At 40.0% G+C, this 23,804-nt stretch overlaps 1 protein-coding gene across 1 annotated transcript in view; it reads left to right on the top strand.

Annotated features, from left to right (window-relative positions):
- Positions 1-23,804, top strand: part of scfd2 (sec1 family domain containing 2) — a 122,115-nt gene that overhangs the window by 17,431 nt on the left and 80,880 nt on the right. The window contains exon 4 of the mRNA XM_030131654.1: positions 4,398-4,573. Coding sequence (XP_029987514.1) covers positions 4,398-4,573 — 176 coding nt within the window. The remainder of the gene's footprint in view (positions 1-4,397; positions 4,574-23,804) is intronic.

Below are 23,804 nucleotides of genomic sequence, written 5' to 3'. Positions count from 1 at the left end.
TCTGCCAGTGTCTTACATTTTGTCAGTGTCCCATATACTGTGCCGTTGCTCTGAAGTCTGATTATATTTGGCCTGTAGTGTGCCATTCTTGCCTATTCTCAAGTAAAAATTATGTTTGGCCCTCACGTTGGCCGTATTTCCTGTTTCTGTGCTGAATTATGGTTGGCACATCAAGCTTTGTGAACCTTAGTTATGCTGCCAGAATTTTTATGGCTGGATGTGTTCACAATAGGGCTTTTCAGGATTTTGAAAATGTCTGGACTGGAGCTTATTCTTCTAAACTATTTTAATTTCAGCAAGAAAAGTCTTTTGTAGACAGTTGGCTTTTTTGCCCATGCCTTAGCACACCATACCTTTTTGGTTCATTTTAGAAACTGTGTTTTCCACCAGTCAAACTATCAGACATGTGTTTGGCTGCCAGTGAAAAGGATCTTTTTATTGTCACTTGCTTCCCTATATGACTCCCTCCAGTTTTGTTTGTGAAAACCATAGGTATTGTCAACCAGTTTTACCAAAACTAAAAATGTGTTGTCTTTACATCTGTTATGCTGTGGCAACATATTGTGTTTAGCATTCTGCAGCTTTTTGCACCATTTTTTATTCTGTCTGTCTGTTTCTCCTCTAGTCATGTGTTTGGCCCTGCGAAAGAAAACACTGGCCATGTAGTCCAACAGGAAATACTCCCACATCTGGTGCTGGTTCAGAACATCAACATGAAGAAGTAGGCTTTATGGGGAGTTAAACGTGTGCCCTCTCTATCCCAGCCCTCGTACCTCCAGGCCACCCTGCGCACCCCCCTGGCCCTTATACCCTCATGCTGCTCTTCCTTTGTCTCTGTGCATCTCCATTGGATGGTGCTGGGGGTTCCTAAACAGTGCAAGGGTCCCAGACTCTATCTGCCGTCTCTGTAAATAATCTGAGAAAAACCTCTGATTTACACTCATTAGTCACACTCAAGACAGGCTCTCAGGAGCTCTTATCTGGGTTGGTGCACCTCAAGCAGATGCACACACTTACTGAAGTTTAGTCACATACTGTGACTCGTATAAACATTTCATAGAAAACTGACAGGAACACACCACCTGGAGCTTATATATGAGAATATTGTACACAGCCATACACTCCTCTGAACAGCACCTCGTTTTCCTGCAGCCTGTAGAGTTTGTGCTCATTAAGATAATATTATGGTCTGCTTTGGTATCAGTCATTCCCCTCTGCCCTCTGCTGAGTGTATGATGGTTATTAAAAAGGCTGTTATGTTTGAGGGAAGCTTGTCTATTTATTCTGTTCACTCTTCCCATCAGGATGAATAACTATGTTGGAGTGTGTGTTGAAACATTTATGTTTGTAATAGATAGCTCATAAAGGACTATTAAGACAAAAGAATTTTCTGCTGGGCCCAAATCACAGTTATTATAGTCATTGAAGACTAAGACTAAAACAAAAACTAGCAGCAAATAAATTCAAAAGCCAATTAGATTATGTCTGCTGTGCCTATTAATTCCACTATGCAGTGAATGGAGTAAACAAATGTGTCTCAGTTGTGGTGCACTACAAAAAATCAGAATCTTACCAAGTGTATTTTTCTCATTTCTTGTCAAAATATCTCATCACACTTAAAATAAGACATAATCACCTAAAGAGTAACTTTTCAGTGAGATATAAGAACTTACTTTTAGACAACAGATCTTCAAAATCTTATTTCAGGAAATCTTACCAAGAAAATTTTTACTTGATCCATTGGAAGATTTTTTTTTGCTAAATTCATGATATATTCGCGCAATTCAAGCAAAAAAAAAATCTTAAAGTTACTCTTTAAGTGATTATGTCTTATTTTAAGTGTGATGAGATATTTTGACAAGAAATGAGAAAAATACACTTGGTAAGATTCTGATTTTTTCCAGTGTGAAGGTACATGTAGTGGAGTAGATGTGTTTACAGTGTCAATATTTTCAGTGCTATTGAGGTGACTATGGCTCAGGAGGTAGAGTGGGTTGTCGAGTAGCTGAAGGGTTGGTGGTTTGAATCCCGGCTGTCTTAGTCATGTGCCGTTGTGTCCTTGGGCAAGACATTTCACCCACCTTGCCTCCAGTGTCACTCACCCTGGTGCATGAATGTGTGTGAATGTTCAGTGGTGGTCGGAGGGGCCATTTTGGAGCAAATTGGCAGACACGCTTCCGTCAGTCTGCTCCAGGGCAACTGTGGCCACAAATGTACTTTACCACCACCAGAGTGAGAATGTGAGAGCGAATGAATAATGGATCACTAATGTAAAGTGCTCTGGGTGCCTTGAAAAGTGCTATAGAAATCTAATCCATTATTATTAGTAGTAGTGGTAGTAGTAGTAGTAGTAGTAGTAGTTCTGGATTAGAGCAATAGCTGCCATCACACACTCATTCATTTTTCCAAACTGTTTAATCCTTGCCTAGGTCATGGGGGTGTTGGGGCTATCCCAGTTACCAACAGGTGGAGGTGGGGTACAACCTGGACATGTCACCGGTTCATCACATATACAGATGGGCAACTATTGACTGTCTTTATTTATAACAAAATCACAAAAATGTCAAAAAGTAGCCTATCTCCCAATTGTGATATTCCGGAATCCAGTTGTGTATCCTGGTGCGGTGAATCCTCAAGCAGGACCAAAATATGCTCGAGACCCACCTCGTCTAAAGGTTTCATAAGGGAATGTGGTGTAATTGGTGATTTATAGTTACAGGGAAGGACAGACACATCTGACTGTGATACACTCACTTGGGTGATGGTAGGGATAAAAATAGTATCACTCAAATCCAGAAAAAAAAAAAAAAAAAGAAAAACCTTCAATGAGACACAAACTGAGACAAAAATAGAAATCCAGTTAAAATAGCTTTGTTTTGTCCTCAGGTTTCACTGTGATTGCAATACTTCTGTCTCTCAAGGGGCAACAACTGTGACATGAAAGTGAGGCTAATGCAAAGTATCCTACAGTGTAATAATACTGACAAACCACTATATGCTGAATTCAAGAAGACCTGCCTTTGTTAGACCACCTCTAAGCTTCACTCTACAAAAATTCAGTTCAGTTAATATGTGTTATTTCAGATGCCATTCTCTTATTTGAAGCCTATAATAATTGCAGTGATGGTCGTTTTGAAAATGATTTCTCTGTTAAATGGATTTTATGGTGAATAGAAGGATTTGAGGTCTGTCATCATGTTGGCTTTGAGTTACAAGTTACAGATGTGTACGACAGCTCACACCTGCTGAATCAGACTTTTTGAGCTTCTGTTTATTGAATATAACTGAAAATGTTGGAGTTTACCATTTACTGAGTCAGTAAGGTCTGCTTCTCCAGCTCCACCCATATCCTCTTGAGACCCAGCAATGCATTTTTGTCCTCTGTAGGGGCTCACAGCTTTACTTAAAAAAAATGTCTTTAAAAAATGGCTGTCCACTGCAAAGGACATTCCATTAAAAAAAGTATCTGAAAAAGTGTTGCTTTATGCTATTTCCAATCAAGACAGTTATTTAATGTAAAAAAGCCAAAACATTTACTTTCCCGGGACTCAGGAGGATATAGTCACTTTTGGCTCCAAAAAGCAAATATAGCAATGGAAACCAGAGCTCGAGGCTTCAAGATGATAGTCATAAAAACAATCAGTGACGACACAGTTGTTAAGTTCTTCTACCTCGTTTATACAGTCAATGCTTTGTCCTGATTACAAGGATCTAATGTGATGATGCAGTAACGCACTAGTTACATTTTTTAATGAATGGCAGTTGTGTATATTGTTTTTGATTTGATACACTCTGTGTATCTCAGCTTAGGTTTCAGGAGGTAGAGCGTGTCGTCCAATAACCGAAAGGTTGGCAGTTCGAAACCCACTCTGTCCTAGTCATGTGCTGTAGGTAAGACACTTCACCCACCTTGCCTCCACTGTCACTCAAACTGGTGTATGAATGTGTGTGAATGTTTGATGGTGGTCGGAGGGGTCGTTGGCGTGTATTGGCAGCCATGCTTCCATCAGCCTGCCCCAGGGCAACTGTGGCTACTGATGTACTTTACCACCACCAGAGAGGGAATGAATAATGGATCAATTATGTGAAGCGCTGTGGGTGCCTTGAAAACTGCTATATTAATAATCTTATAATTATTTATATTATTATAAATGAACACTTCCCTCATAATAGCTGAAATACTAAAACGAGCAGTGATAGTAAAAAAAAAAAAAAAAAGCCATTTCTTCAAAATAAAACTATTCATACAAAACTAAGCAACTAAGCCAAACTCAACAAAAACAAACTGAGCATAAAGACTAAAGATTAAAAAAAAGAAGAAAACTAGTAACATTTTCAAAACTATAACTCTGTTCCAGCCCCCTCACCCAGATTTAACTCTGTCTTCTGTCTCTCAGGTCGTGTGACCCCTGAGCAGTTGTGCTCCTACACACGTCTGTTCCGGAGCAGTTGGGGGGCGCTAGAGAGTCACTGTGGGGTGCTGCAGCTGGGACTGGCCACGGCCCAGACCCTCCGCCACCCCAGCCTGCCCCGCTGGGATGCCTGCCTGGCCTTCGAGAGGCTGCTGCTGCAGGTTTGTACTCATCTTACGCAAACCTATTATCCATATGCGTGACAGTCGATGAAAACCCAAAGAGCTGCTGTCAGCGTGGGATATCCACCAGTTAAAGAATGTGATACCAGCTGTGACAGACTGAGAGACTGAAAGTGAGAGCTGTGATGGCAAAACACTATTTTAGAAATAAGCAATTCTTTACTGTGCATCAAGAATTTGCCTTTATTTTTCTAAAGTGCTCTTAGTTGTTCTTGGACTAACTCCCAAGCTGTTTCACACTGACTATATTTAGTAGGAACGCTGTGTTTTCAGGTAATTTGTGATTAACCGGGTAATTATTCTTTCACATCTTCCCCTTCGGTAAATATTTTATTGCCAGTGCTCAGCAGGTAAGTGGGTGCTTGTGGTTCGCTAGATTGCCATTGGCTAGAATGTTGTGTTAAACTGACAGAGACAGGAAAAAACACAGATTCCTCTCCTTCATAAACAAGGTCAGTTGTGTTTGTAGGGAAAACATTTGGATCCAGTAAACACTACAAAAAAAAAAAAGCCAAAAAAATAACACCACATTTCCAGCATGTTGTTTAGAGGCTTTTGGGTTTAGAGGAGGTCTAGTTTACGGGGGTGGACAGAGGCGGATGTACACGTGTGTTTGACTGAGGAAGGTCAAAGGGCACATCTGATGGAGGGGATGAGAGGGAGACTATCACGATAAATCAAAACCTGGACACGTCCCCTCCTGTCTAGTTGTCTTGTTCATCGCAAATTATCTACTGATATTGAAAAACCATCTTAAACACAGAGCACTGATCTGAAAAGCACAACACAAGGTACTCAAACCATTTCCTTCTCCTCTTACTTTGCTATTTTCATGAGTTTCTTTATATTCACGAAGCTATAAAGCAAGCAGTAAGACAGAGGAGTATTTAAGAACTTATTAAACAAAATCACGGAAAACTAAAACGAGCTTGCAGCAGTACCCCATGCCAAATTGGAATCTGAAAACAACCTCATAAACCTTGGTCCTCAGCTGGGGCCATCGCTGCTTTATTAAATAAAGGAAGAAGACTTTAGGGCTTATAGGCCCAGTATCTATTTACCTCATGACTCCACTTTGATCCACTCCCATGGTTGTCTATTCTACCTGCAAAATGTATAGTATCATTCTTTTTTGTTTTGTTTTTTTGTCTCATAACTAGCAGACTTTTCAGGTGCCCATGTCCTCAGGTGTTTCTGAGTCTCATTAAATTAATTGTGAGTATGTTAAAAACAGACTGTTGTTGTGTTTAGCACCAGCGTAGTATAGCGCTTGGCCCAGGTTCAATATGACATTCTTCATCTCACAATCCAGCCTTGAGCGTGATGTGAGAGTTGGTGTTTGCAATCAAAACGGGCCTGAGTTTTATTGAGGTATTAAGGGAAATGAGTTGTGTGTCCTCTGTGCCCCCTCTGTTTATTTAATTTCCATGCGAGGTTTTTGCTTTGGCTCAACATGGACAGAGCGAAGTTAATTACATTACAAAATGGCGGGATGAAATGCCTTTCAGCTCTGCCTGGCGGTCGGGCTGTGTTTGCTCAGCCTGAGTGTGTGAGGGCTGCTGTGGGTTCGACTGGGCAGAGCTGGACACTGCAGCGCTGGTGGACAGTGGGAGTTCATTCAGACCAGATTCACGGTGCTGACCAGGGCCTGGGAGTCGGCAGGAGCTGTGCAGAAGCAAAGGGCCATTGAGTTCAAGGCCGAGCCTGGTTCATGCAGCCTAATTCTAACTGTGGCAACATTGTACCTACAGTACGTATGAGCACTTACTCTACAGAGGATTACTAATTTGTGACCTAGACATCCTCTGCTGGGCAGTGTTTGCCCATGAGGTAATGCTGTAACGTAGGGGAGTGCATAAAAAGCTCCCACTAATATGTTATGCTGTTGGTTTTGTAAAGATGTAACCCTTTAATAAGAGTTATAGCAGGGGAGTGCAACATTTTTTTCCCATGGGGCAAAACTGACTTAGATAAAAATAAATGAATCACTACACATTGGACAATTCAGGTAAAACATATCACTAACAAATGGTTTGTGGTAGACATGACAGATTTACAATAGGCTGTTTGGCTGCCCAGACATTCTTGGTCCTTGTATCAAAATAAGAACTTCCAGTTGCTTTTTCTTTTTTCTGCACCTGTATATCAATCTGGTGTCCTCTGAGTTTACAATGAAAAGATCACATATAATTGGTAAATTAGTCCATATGTTTGGTGGTTGAATCATTTGTAAAATGTTCTGCATAGAAAATATTTTTATGCTCTTCTTAAAAAACAATTATTGAACTTTTTCTTCTTGCCCTGTTATGATGGGTTTGTGGCCTAACTAGTATAATTGTTCAAAAACTGTATCTTGATGTGGAATTCTTTGAACACTGAACCTCTCCTGGCATATCAGACATACTCCAGTAAGTAAATATTTAGATATACAGCCTCTCTTGAAATAGTCATCATAACTGTGATTCTGTCATCAACCACTTGTTACTGACCTGTCATTTGAGGTGAGCAAGAGTCAACTTTAAGCTATTTTCAGTCCAGTTTAAATGTTGGGATCTTTGTAACTAGTACTACTGACTCATTTTGGTAATTTACCTTGAGAATCAAAACAACAAATGCTTATTTTTAGTAAATAATAACTGCAATTACAAAGATATTACAGGATCCAGTGAATGATTTTGCTTGTTTTCATATGAAAAATCACTAAAAAGACTAATTGATGATTCTTGTACTCACCCTTTTTTAATCAAGTAATGAATTAATCATTGCTTTCTTTATATGACTGTTGGATTCATTACCTCGATTATATATTTATATTTGTGTGAGAGGGCCAGATATCTTTTTGGCTGACATTGCCACCCCGCCTGCTGCTCTGGGTCTGGGGCGTCTGGCATGTTTTGGGGCTTTGGTCTGAATGGGTCAGATTGAGCAGGCTTGGTGCAGATCCAGCCCACAGTTGCAGAACGTGTACGCTTGATGCGTTCACTGTCGGACAGGGGTGGTACGGCCAAGGCAAAACTCAACAGACTCAGTCTTTCACCACTTCCCAGAACATCACATGCACACTATACTACCTTCCCATCAGTGACCCCGCCAGAGCCACTACCTCACCAAAATAAACACATACAGTACTACTTTTCTCCTAGAAAGAGCAAAGCTAGCATAACAAGGGTTCATTTTTTAATCACACTTTTTATGACTAGTGTTGTGTGAATGTGCTGTGCAGCCCTCTGTTGATTAGTCGGTCAAATCAGTGGACGCGGTAGTGATGACAGCCGTGCAGTAGAGAGGAGCTAACCTCTTTCACCCCAGCCTGTTGCTCCTCTCTGCTGGGATTACCAGGGCATGCCTCTGAAAACATTCAAGCTCCGAGTTATTACTGGTCACAGCGCTGCTCTGACAGAAAGCTGCACTCAGGCTGCATGTCCCGTTTCTCCCATGGGTCCCCCAAATCGCCTGTCTGGTTCTTATCTATGCTTCATGTTGGCCCTTTATAAAATGCTCTGTACTATTTAAATGTAGTATATTGGAGCTATGAACCCAAAGTCAATGCCCGTGAGATTAATATATAATGGCAGTGCAATGCTTAATGAGTTAGTTGATCCAAAAATAGCAGTTACCATTACTATATTGTATGTTAAAGGCATTTTTCCTTCACTATAAGTAATTTATTAGTAAAAGAATACACACAGTTTCTTTATAAACCTATCTTCAAAACCATATGAATTTGCTTTTGTTGAGGCTACAAGCAAAAATGGCCCAAACCTGTTTTTTGGTCATTTGATAATACTAAGATCATTACATGGAAGACAGTTCTGATGAAGGTTTAAACAAAACCAGAAAAGCAGCAGATTGTAACTAGTGTGTGTTTCACAGCATACTCAAATAAATGGCCTAATGGGGGACACAACATGAGTCACCTTTGATATTGTAATTTTGCAAATATGACTGTTACCAGTTCACTCTAGAAACTTAGAGACTGATACTGGCCACATTAAAAACATAGAACAGGTCAATCACAGCCATTCATCTGAAAAGCGGCTGGTCTGATATGATAACTGACCAAGGAACGATGTTGAAGCATTTTTATATACAGTCAAAATGGGTTTCAGTGGTGTGACGTGATCTTTTGGGGCTGCTGTTGCATCACTTTGAAACAAACTGGACAGTATATTTTCTCCAGAAGAAGCAAACAACAACTATACTTAAAGTCTTAACCGATAAGAAAGAAGTGTTTACCGTACTTCCAACAGGGTTTGGTTCAGTTTATTCCTTTCATTGCTCTTATTGGCTGTAGGTCAGTGCAATTATGTCCAGAGGCATTTTGGCCAGGGCTTGTTGATAACACCTCTGGGAAATTGAAATTTTGGTAACACCAGTGGTTCACTAGTACTACCAATATTACTTTTCAGAGCCTTAATTTGCTGATATTCCTGTCACTGGTTCACTGTGCTGCTGTGCAGGTCTGTTCTAAGTTAGTTTATTCTCATGTTGGTGCCTGGTGACCGACAGACACCATTAACCCCCCAGTACAGTGTCAGACGCATGACCCTTGACCTCTTGGGACACATACTGACACTCAGACCTACTACTCTGCAGTATGTCAGCAGTTTGAGAGCAGAACCCGTGTCCTTTTCCATGTATGTTAAGTCATATGCAGAAATGCCAGTCCTAAGAATATTTAGCTTGATATGTTAAACATCTGGACTGAATTGTTTGTTATGGACGACAGAGGGAAAAATGTTCATATTGATCCCACAAGTAACTTTCATCTTATCTGAGCTGCATGCCACAGACAGACAGGGGGCTTTAAGCCTATAATTGGCCTTTCCACGGGGTATGGAGCCTGTCCCCACAAACCAGACATTCCCACTACTTGCCATCTCCGCTGTGTCCCTGCTGCTGCTTCCACAGCGGGGTTTTGCTGCAGATTGTAACAAAGGGGTGTGAATGGCTCGGGGGCACTGCCCTGAGATGTCCGGCACTGACCCCCTCCAGTTCCCTACTGTTTAATAGCTTCACATCTGGACTGACCTGGACTGACCGTCTCCCCATCCATCCACCTTCAGTACCCCCCCCCCCCCCCCCCCCCCTCCACGTATCCTCTGTTTGTCTCCTCGACCCTAGAGCAACACAGATTTGCTCTGAGAATGAGGATTAACTCCTGTCTGTCTCTTGACAAGCTGAACTCTTTATCTCTATCCTCTCGTCTTCTGTTGATTCCTTTTCTCTAAACTACACTTTATCCTGTACTTCCTTATAAATATGTCATGTTTACCCTGTATCTCTGTTATGTGTTCTCTAAACATGTGCCTCACTGTAACATACACACATCTTACAACATGAACTCTGTGTTCAACTAATGCTGTATTTTAAACATTTTAAACCCATCTAAGGATGAACATTTTCCTCTACATTTCAGCCCCTTATGCACACACAAATAGCATTTCAACTAAAAACTAAACTAATGAAAGTTGGACATTCTTACAAGCCATGACATGAATCACAAAACAGTTACCAAGTAGACCACCTTGTATGGTTAACATTAAACATTTAAAAATTATTTCTATACTTGTCACTGCAGGTCAAATTAATAGAAAAGTGAAAGTTATGATCCACAGTATCTTAACTGAAGTTGTTTCTTATGTTTAGGGAAATACCTGTTTAAAAAAAATGTTGTGTGGACAGATTTTTTTTTGAATGGAGCAGGAAATATCAATTTAGAAAAATATCCACATTAGTGTGGTCTGGGCCTAAAACTACAAAAAATACAGAGCTGGAACAAAGTTGGCTTTATCAGAAGAGTGGGTTATTTACCCATGTCTTCCTTCCTGTGTTTAGCTGAGGAGGAATACTTTCGGGGAGAGGAGCAGTGATGGAGTTCACTCCCAGGAAGACCCAGGAATAGCCCCAACACTAGCGCACTTCCTCTCCCTTCCCCACTGTCAGACGGTACCCTGAAGCGGCTGTGTTTACATTGTTCTGCGTAGCTCAGGCCTAATGTACTGTCTGTTTAATAGGCAGAGAGAGGCCTGTTTATAGAGAGGGATCTTTTTAACCGAGGTGATGGGCTGCAGGGCCAGAGGGCAACACAAACTCATCTCACTTCCTGTTATCATTACCTCTCTTCACTCAGACATATAGGTGCTTGCCTTGCTCCACTTTCTGCATTACTTATCCTTAATCGCCTTGCCGTCCTGTTGGCTATGATTGTGCTCAATCTGTCTCGCATGGATAATCGAGGAACACAAGAAGACTCAGTCATGTTTCCTCATATTAAACCTCACTGGTTTAATTTTTTCAGCTCAATAGTAATCTGCATGTGCTGCATTTTAAGTGTTCTACTAAGCATCTTTCTACTAAATCTATAACTCAGCCCACTGAACTGAAACTTTATAGGATTTTTTTTTTGGTGTTAATAGCTTCAGAAATCTAGAGGGATAGCTCTCTGACTGTGAAAGCTGAAGGAGTTAGCAGCACTCGTAAGGGTTTAATACACTAAAAAATTGGGCCATTTTCTTTCGCCATTGTTCTGAATCTTGTCAGGGTACTGGTCTCTATTGTTTACTGTCTCTCTTAAGAGTCAAAGTCCCTCAAGTGTGGAGGCTTTTTTCTTGTGGCCTGTTTTTTCTGCATAAAAGTGTGTTTTGAATGCTCCACAGGATTTAGGCTGAATGTTTTTCACAGCCACAGTCAAGGGAAGCTCATTTTTCTCACACTTACTCTGACCAAAATCTTCAAATCATTGAAAATGTATCTTTATTGGACATCAACCACAGTGCTCTTCCTGCCGTTCGGTATCTTAGACCACTTGTTGTGCTAAGATGCATTGTCATTTGACAGTGTTATGGTGAGGTGGTCTAGGGAACATGATCAGAGGGGGCACATTGTGCTCCCACTAACACTCTCCATCCCTGGTGAATCAGGTCAGTGTGGTCTGCTGAGTTGGCCTCCTGGCGTCAGACTTCATTTGAGCATGCTCCAACAAGACACCACAGACTGGGGAAAATCCCACAATGCCCAGCATTCACCCTCAGATTGTTAACAAGGAGGGCCGTAGAAAAAGCTGACCATTAGAGAAGATGGCGGGGGTTGCAACAGACCCAACAATGACCCAGTGTCCAGACGGAGCAGGCCAACGAACCGCTTCATACCTTAACTTTACTGCCGCTGACACACAGCCCCTTCGCTCAGTTTGGATGTTGGTCACTGTTTGCTGATTATGTTTCACTTTTTGCCTATGATGCCCTACATCTGAATCTACATCCAGATGTGCTTGGAAGTGTGTGTCTGTGTGCATGTGTGCATTCATGCATGTGCATCCTTTAATGTGCTTATTCTAGTAACAGTGAGTGTTTCAACTTCCTGTTGTCACAAACAAGCTCTGTGTTCCCTGTTGAAAAGCTCCACCTCAGGACAGATTAACTATCAGGTCATTTGTCACTACCTGCTGAGCACGGGCCAGGAGAGGTCACAGGGCACAGGACATGTCTTTGTGTCCGCATGTCTGATCTGAAGTGGAGACAGCGACATTCCAGGAGTGTCTTCTTCAGATACCAATTGACCTTTGTGGTGATGGATTTAATTCTAAATGATCAGTTAAGAGAGATGAGTACAACTGAACCACAGTAAGGGAGGGTAACAGAATACATCCAACAGAATTATGGAGTTAGAATGCAAAATATAACAGGTTAAATTTTCTTAATGATTAAAAAAAAATTTAAATCAGTAGTTTACTTCATTTTCATTATTTAAAAAAAAAAAATCATTAGGCGCTGATTTAAGACAAAACGCAAGTGTATCTTCCCAATAGTAGACAGAGTGTAGCTGATGAAATTCCCAATGGATAATGAAGTTGCATGATTGATGGAACAGTAAATTTTCATTACTGTTATTTATGTCAGTTTCACCTAGGACTGGACAATATATCATATTAATTGGATTAATCGAGGCTTTGCTTTCTGAGGATTGTGAACAATGCCTTCATCACAAAATCCAGAGTATTCCTCTAGAGACCGTTCTTCCTCAACAAATTTCCAAAATGTCAGCTGTGGGCTTCATGTAAAATATTAATTGTAAATGTGTTTTCCCAGTCACATATGGCGGAATCCTGAATCTTGATTTGTCTTCAGTTCATATAGCCAGAAATTAATCAATTAAAATCATAAATTGTCCATAAGATTGAGAAAAACAAATACAGATTGAATTTTTTGACCATGTCGCCCAGGTCCTTTTTCACCCATCGTATGTGTGTAAATAAGGAACACTTTGGTGCCATTTTCATTATTTTATGAGAATTTTAAGGAGAAGATATTCTACTGTGGAAATGTACATTTACTTGTTTCTATATTTGATGGTGTCAAAAATAAATAGACAAGGAAACATTCATACTTTTACCAAACAAAACATCCTTCTGCTTTTGTATTTACACTTATAGCTCACATCTCTATAACTGAATAACAGAGTATGTTACAAATTACAGTGAAGGGCCTCTGTTCTGCAGCCAGTAACGCAATGCATTTTGAATGTAATCCTGCCAACTCTGCTGACAAGTAACAGCTGTAATTTTCTGCAGGCCCACGTTAGCTCGCACTTGACTTAGCATGTTTTTCATTCTGCAGATGGACTCATGACTGTCCAGTCTGTCTGCGCTCGCTTCAGTGATAATGAATGCTCAGCCTTGTAAGCCAGTGGACAGTGAACTCTCAGAGTCTGTTTGGCCAGTTTCCTGCTGACCTGCCACAGTAACAACACAGTAGATTGGCAGTGCCCCCTACTGCAAAGGGTGGGCAAAGGCCTGCAGTTTGTGGACAGAGGTGGATCTTATAAGGTGGGGGTGGGGGTGTAGCGGTGTGACCCCTTAGGACATAGAGCAAAGGTGGGACAAGGACTCCTCTTTGTTATAGCATGTAATTGTACCCATCTGAAACCCCGGTGTGCACCTCCCACTCCACTCTGTTCTCTCATGCCCACTCTGCAGACCACCTTGTCGCCCCAGGGATTCCACCAGTCATCTAAAGAGAACGAGATTGAACAATCACCATGGTAACTAAGCAGCGAGGGTCAAACTGGGTCAATCAGAGACAGACTCCTGCCACCCCTGCTCTGTCATTAATTACCCATACTTCCCTGGGGCGCCGTTCCATGTGCAACCTCATAGCTCAGCAGACTGGATCCAAGTGGTCTGAATGTGTGATCAGGTGGAGTGGACCATTCATTTCGTGTGTGTATCAGTAACAGGGTCAGTGTTTTAACAGCTAAGTGAGTGTGCCAACTCTGACAGTGTTTGGAGTCTGGTGTGTCAAATGGATATGTCACACACGCTGTAATAACTCAAACGTAATCCATGACCTGCACGGACCTTTGACTCTGGGAACGCTTTATTTGATGCGTTGTTTGAAAAGTTCACATCATAGCATTTCAAGAGCAGTCCAGCACTATCTCATTGTCATCGGCGTGTATAGGATGGGACAGGGTTCTTTGTTTGATTCAAGCAACCAGAGCGTACAGACTCCAGCCTACCCTGACTTTCAATGATTCAGTGTTTATAGATTGTGACAACATTAGCTGTATCTGGTTTTGAGCTCAGCTTTCAACTCAAGCTGGTATTTGAATTTATAAGGAGCAGTGTGGATGAAAAAGTGCATGCAGTTTCCCTTTTTGTGAGTGTGTTTGGCAAGGTTGCCATTTGTTATTCTTGGAAATGTAAATCATCTGCGGAAGGATTTTTTAGGAACAAATCAAGCGTCAAGTGTCCATCTTTCTCCTCCCAGAATTCTTTTATGTTTTATTATTAGAATGATTGGCTCTTTGTTGATTTATAAAAATGTGTCTGATTAAGCCTCTGCAGCTTTTATCCAGGGCAGAAGGTCTGGCAGAGCTACGTGAAGGACTGTAGCCACATGCTGAAACATCCTGTAAGAGACTAAAACCAGAGCGGCTGATTTGAACACGCATTCATCAATGAAATATTTGTAAATGGATTTGTTAGAAATGTCTCAGAACCACTGCCAACATATTGCATATGTTTAGAGCAGTTATGACAAATGGAGACCACTTGGCCATGTTTGCTCAATACAGCACACAGAAAAATATATTTTCAATGAGATACACGTAGAAATTTGTTGAAATAGCGAGAACATGTGGGTTATTGTAGAAAATGCATGTTGATAGGTCTCCAGATTTTTGTTTGCGAAGTTTCCATTGCCTGTCATGGTGTATAGCATTTCAAGCCAAAACTAAGCTGTTCCAGGCCTCGGTGCAACATTTTCTCCAGTAGGAAAGCTTGATTTGAAAACATTTAGGGAAAACCTCACTAATTCCTGTGTTTTCCTGCTCTTGCTTTCATCTGGAGTGAACTCATATACCCCAATTCTCTTCTTCTATTGTTCTAAAGTTGAAGGCACATGTGGGCCTGTTTTGTCCCACTCCTGTTTTCATGGAAACAAGAAAAGGAACGAAGTCAACCCAAAAGGAGCAGCAACGACATCGAACTGCTGATTATGAGTTGGGGGGGGCAGAGGGGCTCGAGGAGGAGGAGATTGGGTTCTCATACGTCCACCAAGTGCACTTTCCAAATAGCCTCCTTCTTCTCCACCCCATTGTTTTGTTTTGTTTTTTCCTGAGTTATTTAAAATGCTTAACGCTCAGCCTTTCATCTGCACTTGTGATGTCTCTGCACTCTGAGTGTCTCCTCTGCTCCCATAATTCCTGGCAAATGGCGCTCTGTTGACGGTGACATGTTTTATGGTCTTTTACATGTTGTGTATTGCGCATTAGAGAGGGATTATAAATTATAGCAATGACAAAGTGATGAGCATGTGTTCACTTTGGGTGGTCATGTTTGTGTTGAAATTGTCATACACTTTCAACTAATTTTCAGTTGCCTATTGTTGCTATTAGGAGGTTATTATAGAAGAAAATGTTTTTGTTTTTTACACAAATAAATAAATTAAACACACGCTGCAAATCTGGAGAAGTTCAGATGTTAGTATGCACACTGTTAACCACTGCCCCACATCCTGTCTAAAGCATAATAACACAGAAGTTACACTGCAGAATGAAAATTGTATTTTTGCTCTGCAGTGTGCAGTTGGTTGACTCTGCTCATAATGGACTCTTTTTTTTTCTTGTTTGAGTATAAAGCATTATGTCATAGTATATTAACAAAATAACCTGATTTTGTCATGATAATAAGCACAATTTCCCTTTTATTACTGGGTAAGAACACCAAGTTTCACACATAAGTCCTGCTATAAATCATGTATTTTCTTTTATTTTATTTTGGACCTTCTTATTGCCGTATTTGGTTTGTTATGAGACTGTGTCAGACTGTGCTGAGTCAGCTCTATGGTCATTTCTGAGGCTGTAATGCATTGTGATGCTGCTTTGCATTACATTATAGTGAAAGCTGTTTATGGCTTTTTGTCCAGTCCTGTTCAGTGGAAGTAGTGGTTGTGGCAGTATCAGGAAAATGGGCAAAATATTATATTCCAACGCATTAATTAAATCAGTACATAATCACATATATAGCTGTATTTTTGTAGAACAAGGAAAAGCTATTTCTTATTTGAAATTTATAAGGTACTTACTCATATTTGATTATTTTTCAGTTTTTCTTCAGGGCCTTGGTGCAAATTTTCAATTAAGCTTGTAAGAAAATTTGGAAAAAAAAAAAAAAATTGTCTACCAAAAAGAAAACAAAATAAAAGCAAAATACATGAATTAAATAAAGGGGTGGCACAGTGATGCAGTGGTTCACACTGTTGCCTTTGCTAAAAGGAGGTTCTGGGTTTGGGTTTGACTATAAATCTACAAATACACCACATTTTCCTCCTCTATGATATTTTGAAAGATGGTCCAGATCTGGATCACAACATGATTTTGTTTCTTAAAGGATTCTTTACAGTTGGACACCTTTAAACATTTTTGTGATTTTCTCGTAAGTTAGGGCACCTGGTAAATGGTTGTTGGTCTTTATATCAGCCCCATGGTGACATATCCAGGGTGTACCTTGCCTTTAGCTGAGAAAAAAAATCCAGAACCCCCAAAACCACACTGCAAAAATCTAAATCTCACAAGTGTATTTTTCTCATTTCTAGTCAAAATATCTCCTCACACTTAAAATAAGACATAATCACCTAAAGAGTAATTTGTGAGTAAGACATAAGAACTTATTTTTTGGCAACAGATCTTGAAAAATCTTATTTCAAGAAATCTTACCAAGATCATTTTCACTCATTCCATTGGCAGATTTTTTTGATTAATTCAAGATTTTGTTTTGCTTAATTCAAGATTTTTTTTTGTTGCTTAATTCAAACAAAAAAATCTGCCAACAGAACAAGTGAAAATGATCTTGGTAAGATTTCTTGAAATAAGATTTTCAAGATCTATTGCCTAAAAATAAGTACTTATATCTTACTCACAAGTAACTCTTTAGGTGATTATGTCTTATTTTAAGTGTGATGAGATATTTTGACTAAAATTGAGAAGAATACACTTGGTAAGATTTTGATTTTTGCAGTGCATCCAGAGGATTACGCAGATAAGAAATGAGAATGAATGTTGAATAAATGTAACAAAACGTAAAACAGTAACTTATGAAATACCAAAAGCTACATAGAAAATTAAAACAAAACTAGAAAAGCACTCGGAGAGCGCAAACCTCCACCAAGGCAGATCAGTGTGTCCCCCCCCGATCACCACCAAAATTTAATCATTTGTTCCTTGTGCCAGTATCAACATTTCCTGAAATTTTCATCCAAATCCGTCCATAACTTTTTGAGTTATCTTGCACATGGACAGAGAGAGAGAGAGACAGACAGACAGACAGGCAAACGGATAAACCAACGGTGGAAAAAACATAACCTCCTTGGCGGAGGTAATAAATGTAGATTGTTTGACATTCTCCTTTGTAGAGTCACCCCAATTAATCAGTTTGGTTTACTGGTCGCTGTCAGTAGGACTGTATGTGGTGATGTTGGGCCAATAGTTGCAAATACTGACATTGTGGGAAAACAATACTTAGCTCAACATAAAAATGACTCTTAGCATCATACTAACCTTTTTAGAGTTATTTATTGATTGATTTCTTTGAGTTTGATGTTCAGTGTATTAGATTTATTTAGGTATTTATTGCTTTCACTTAGTTCAGTTCATGACTCAGCCTGTTTCTAATAAAGTGAAAGTGGTCTGTTTTGGACAAAGCCGTTTTCACTGTTGGGGGGTGGGGTGGGAAGATATCAGTCAGTTAATCAGTTATTGGCTTTTTCCTGCTCCAGATTATAACTATTATATTGGCCTCAAAAAGGAATGATATCGGTAGAGCTTAAATTGTTTGGTAAAAGTGGCTAGTGGTGTTTGAGTTTGTTGGACTATCACTTCTGTGGCATCATTTACAAAGTTTTCTGGTCCACGTCAGACTTTTCATATCTCAACATGGCCATGTGGCAAAAGTATCTCTTTTAGGTACAAGCTCCTCAATTTGTCTCAGCTTGTCAGAGTTCTTCTCCAGTTCAGAATTATTGCCTTCTGTGCCTCGTTCACTCTCCAACAATTTGTTCCTTGTGTTGCCTACATGCAAATTTCCTTCCTGGGTCTGTTCTGTGTAGAAGAACACAAAATGTTTTCCAAATGACAAAAAATATTGCTGTGGTGCGGGTAATTTTTGACACAAAGGAATGAATGATAGAGCATTAGACACAATGAGCATAGAACATATATCACCAAGGGGAGGTTTGAAAATTAAAGGATAATATTAGTTAAGTGGTATACTTTAGATACTTTAAACCATCAAGCACACAGTGGCATAATTCTTGTGGACTCTGTTGTGTTTGGAGAGTCAGTTCCTCTCAGAGACGTGTGATGTATTTAGTCCCCGTTTAGCAGCGAGGCTCTGCGCTGCATCACACAGAGACAAACAGACAGACAAGGCATCAGTGATGTGTTTACCATCTGTTCAGGAAGGACCGACATGATGGGAGACGATGAGGAAGAGAGACATTTTCATGGTGTACGAAGGGAAGGCAGGGGGGGCGTCTGAGGATTTACGACCACACATCAACCATTACTTATCAGAGACCAGTGAGACATAACTGTACCTGCTGTGGTACAGTGTCATCCTTGACTCACAATAACAGCCAGCTATTGTCAACAGTGCTGTTTTTTTTTTTCTTAAAATACAACATCCAGCTGGGATGTAGACCCCAGAGATGACAGGGAGATAATCAAACCTGCATCTGACCTAAAAATCCAAACAACCAGTGACAACTCAGAGAATTTCACTTTTTTTATTTTCAGCACTAGTAGAGAAATGACCCATGTGGGCAGACGGAAAGTGCAAGAAAAGTTGTCAGGCTGTTGCTTTCAGTTGTTGAGGTTGCGTGATGTGTGGGAGGGGAGGTGGGTCACTGTTTGTGACCCAAGAATTCTGGGAAGTGGAGGTGATCCATTAGACTCAGGGGAGATAAGGTACCAACTGAAGCAAGACCAAATGAGGTAGAGAAATTGAGTTTGTAGGATGTGAAGTTTACTGTTGCCTGGGTTCAGTGTACCGATCCATCCCTTCCACATTTTCCATCTCGAGATATTTTCAGAACCTCAGTTTCGATGTTATTTGACTTGATTTGTGTTATCGTGTTTACTAGCAGTTTTGGTTTGTCAAAGATAGATAAAAAATGAAAATAAATCCTGAAAGTGTTTGTGGAATGTTTATCAAGTGGGGATAGATTAAGAGTTTGTATGATTTGGCCAGAGCGATGCTTTACTTTCACAAACCAGGCAATTAGAGTGAGAGAGAGATGCAATGAGCAGTGGGTTAAGAAATCTGAACAATAGGGAGGCCAAAGATGAGTTTGAATGCCAACTAAAAAAAGAGGTGTTTGGTTGTATTAATGGTAGGAGCTTGTCTCGTTGCCCCTCCTGACAGTGTTTTTAGCTGAGCAGTGGGCTTATGGCTCTGGGAATGTTTGTGCAGTACAAACCCCGGCTGATGTTGTTTGCATTGTTCTATTTCAGCCTCTGTGTCAAACCAGTGTCAGCAGACTAACACTATGTTTTTTTTTCTATCCTCACACACACACGAATATAAAAAAAGAGGAGTCAAGCATGCATCGTCATCCTGTCTGTCTCCATCCTGACTCTCATTACCCTGAATGCTGAAGGCGAACGGGGGTATTGTTTTAACTCATGTCCGTCTGTGTGTGTTATTCACCAGGGGAGACATCAGTCTTTATGAAACTTGGTAGCCTACATATCGTATATTGACTCAGTAAATATCTGGAGCCCATTAATTTTTTCCTGAATCTAGCTTAAGAATGCCTGAAACATGGTCTGAAAATCTGCCATTTGCCATGTGAAGCTGTGCTGATATGAATATATAACGCTTTTTCTGTTTCAGATACCTTAGTGTTTTTTTAATAATTATTTATTGCTTTTTATAATTTTCCATTGAGGCACATACAGATATTCACATACACATACATTCATTTATATTTACATGTGGACTGTAGGCTCATTATCAAGTCTGTATCTCTAATATATCCTTTTCTCAACAGACAATGGAAGGAACAATTGAAATAAAGTTATAGAAAGAACATTTAAAAAAACAACAACAACAACAAAAAGTAAGCAGGTCTCGAACAATAAACATTTGGGAGTGACTATGTATCTGTTATTATTCATTTACATAAAATAAAATCAGGCCTCTGAATTATCATATATTGAACCCATTTTTCCCAACATGAAGCAAAAATTCCAGTAAATGATGTACCAATGCAGTTATTTCATTTGTTTTGTAAATGTCTATTATGTCCTATCAAATACCTTAGTTAACAGATCACATTTGTTTCTTAACCCATAAAGACCCAAGCATCCGCCAGCAACCAAAATCATCTACTGATCTAAAATGTTTAGGCTAATACATGTTGATCCACTAATCCTATCAATCCATGTAAATAATTGGTGTAAAATGCAGTTTGTCATCTCTTCTTGATCATCAGATATGCCCCATATGAACGTTCAGAGGCTCCGTTGTGAATGTGGAAACACCATCATCTTCTACAACATTGATTCACCAGTAAAACCCATGGAGTTGGATCAATGACAGTGGATGGAGACGCTTGGTTTATGTTCAGTTAATGATATATTTTGTTTAAGAAGTCACTTTTTCTTCACTTCTCTCTGTTTCTGATACAATATCCCTCATCTTTAATCTGAGGTTTTATGAACGTCTACAAGATCAGTAAATTAAATATAGGAAAATATCTCATTTTCACTTAAAAATGCAAAATACAGAGGATAATATTATAATAAACTGTGATAAATCTCTTAAGAAAGGTTAAATAGAGAGAAAAAATCCTAAAAAAGTAGTACTGTGTCTTTATAGGTTAATGAGGCTTTTATTTTGAAACGTGTTGTGAATAATTTATTGAGTGCTGTCACAGTCTTGATATTTTAAGTCTCCTTGCTGCTTTTAGTCAAAGTTGTAGTTATTCTTGAACTTGCTGGGCTTGAATTTTAGGTAGTTTGAGGCTTTACTGGATTCAGGATGCAAACTGCAAACAGACCACTTAACATGCATCATTACCTCACAGTGTGTCTCTGCATTCGCATACAGGTCAGCTGAACATTTTGAGTTTGCGAATGTCTGTCAAAGCAGCCAGGAATTAAAGACGTGTGTTCATTTGTGAAGCTTTTTGACTAATATTAATTACAGATGGGTCTTTTATCTGTGTGCAGGGTTTGCATCCCTTCCCAGTTGCATTTTTCATTCTTTCTTGCAACTTTCAGTTTCATAAAATGTGGGACAGTGCTCAGATGAATTCCTACAAAGAGACCTTGATATTCAGAAATGTTATAACAGATGGAATTCATGCTGGTGAGCGTTAGTGTGCCGACATGTAGTCTGCACACGGATTGGTGAATGTGTGTGCTCTCTTTCATTCTAACCTGCATGTTGTGTCCAGCCCTCCTCTTTGACATTTCAGTAAACAGTGTAACACATACACCTTCTGTTGCCTGTGTGTGTACTCCACTCAGACTGGGTTTATACTGTTTTGGTGAGGACGAATATGCTTCCATACAACCTGTGTTAGCAGCGGCACGCTATGTGTAGGAATGACAGAGGGACTGCTGTGTGTGCAGAATGCTACCCTGTCTCAGATTTAGGATTACTCACAAAAAGAGCATTCTCTCACTTACATTTAATCTTACAGCAATGCCTGCTCTCTGAGCATTGTAAGTAAAAACCTGTCTCACCGGTGACAAATAACACTGTTTAAATAATGGAAGAAGTGAAGCGTGAGTAAACATTTTTATCGCCCCTGAACTTTTATTTTGAAGGTTTTCTCCGCCTGCCAACACTACCCCTGACTGCGGCTTCTGTTTCCTAACTCTATTTTCTGTCTCTTTCTTGTGTGAGCCATTAAAAAACAAATGAGAGAATAAGCCTGTAACTGTTTATTATGTGGTATTTACCGAGTAATGCCTTTATTGCTGTTGTGTGTGTGTGAATGCACCCCTAATGTTTTTTATTTCTTATATTTTAACGTGTTTTTGATAGACATGCTCATGTTAGACCTCTCTCAGTTGACCTTAATTGTCTGAGTCATATCATACATGTGGTCATGGGGGGGGGGGGGGGTCACGTGACCCTGCCGGCTCACATCACCACCAACACTGCATTGATAAGAGCACAGTGGTGGTCTAACTTAATGCCCTTCCCAGCATCTTAAAGATTTTCTTGCTTATTATTTTCCTTTTTCCTTTTTTCAGTCGTTTTCACATTGCTGTGTCTTGGCTTCTGAATGATCATTTATCGTATCTCAGTACTCCCTAATTTTCAGTCATAATTCATCTCTGCATCAACGCAGGTGTGAGCATGAGTGTTTGAGCATTTGCAGAGACATGGAGGGAGATTAGCTGTTTTCCCATTTCCCGTGTCTGTAATGAGTGTTCTCTAAATGTTTAGGGAAGAGCAGCCGTGTGTTGGCGTGTTTGTCCATGTCTATGAAAGGGATACAGGTTGGCGGGACAGTCCAGATTATGATGTAGACCATGTTTACACCAAAACAAAACACATACAAACAGTTGTGTATGCACATCCAGAAACACAGTCGCCCCTTTTTAAGACGTGGACAAACAGATGTTCACATAGTCTCTCTTTAGTTCACATAAATACAAGGTTACTTCAGTGACCTTGATAGTAACCTGCCTCATCTTCATCTCTGACTCCAAAGCATCAGACCATCTCCTCAGGACACTCACAGACACGCAAACACAACAGTTAAGTCAGAATAATGACTCACGTCAGAGTGCACTAGTCAGTGACGCAGCTCTTGGGTCATTCATGATGGATTCCATGTTTTATTCAAAGTCATACTCTGACATAGCTCTTCATGCACTCCAGCAGCCTATGATGACACCCCACAAGGATAAAAATGATGGCATAAAAAGAGCTGACATCAGCTGTGGCACATTCACAGCTGCACAGCTGAAGTTCACCTAACATACAGCCGATACTTTAAAAATATACAACACTTTAACTCCAGCCCATTTCCTGTCTATTGAAGCCTTCACCAGCAAGGAGGGATAGAGTTTTGGAGGGAAACAGACAGGCAGATGTGGTTAAAGTCTGCAGGCCGAGATACTGATTTCTTGGCTCGGCGTGGTGCAACAGTGCCCCCTAATGTCTGAACATCTCTACAAGCACTGGAACTAAATAAAAGAACTGGATCTCATATGAAAACACTTAATCTGTGTCTTGTGCAAACAAAATAAACTGAAAATGTCTATTCTGTCACATAAATGAAAACAGTAACTCAAAAAAAGAAGAACTAAAATAGTACTACACTAGCAAATTTGCATTTTACTTCTTCCTATCTAGTCAACCCAAGCTCTTATTTTGAAATAGTCTCTTTTGTGCTGGTTAACCCCCCCCCCCCTTTTTTTTTTTCTTCTCTGCATCTCCATGTGTGACAGAAAATGGAATCAGATGGACCAGTTTAATCTTTCACAGTTTCTTTCACATGTTTTTTCATTAACAAAAAAGAAAACAGAAAGATACAAGAAAGGAAAAGTGACTCCTTGTATCATGTCACACATATCGCATCACTAGTTGGCTGCAGGTCTGTATGAAACTGCAAACTGCAAGATGTCCAAGCCAGTTGTTTTGCTTTGAAACCCATCGGATAAACTGCGGTCACTTCACTATGCT

This window comes from Sphaeramia orbicularis, chromosome 4, assembly GCF_902148855.1.
Source record: "Sphaeramia orbicularis chromosome 4, fSphaOr1.1, whole genome shotgun sequence".
NCBI classification, from domain to species: Eukaryota; Metazoa; Chordata; class Actinopteri; order Kurtiformes; family Apogonidae; genus Sphaeramia; species Sphaeramia orbicularis.
The sequence above is the reverse complement of the archived record's forward strand: the minus strand, read 5'-3'. Positions and strand labels throughout refer to the sequence as shown.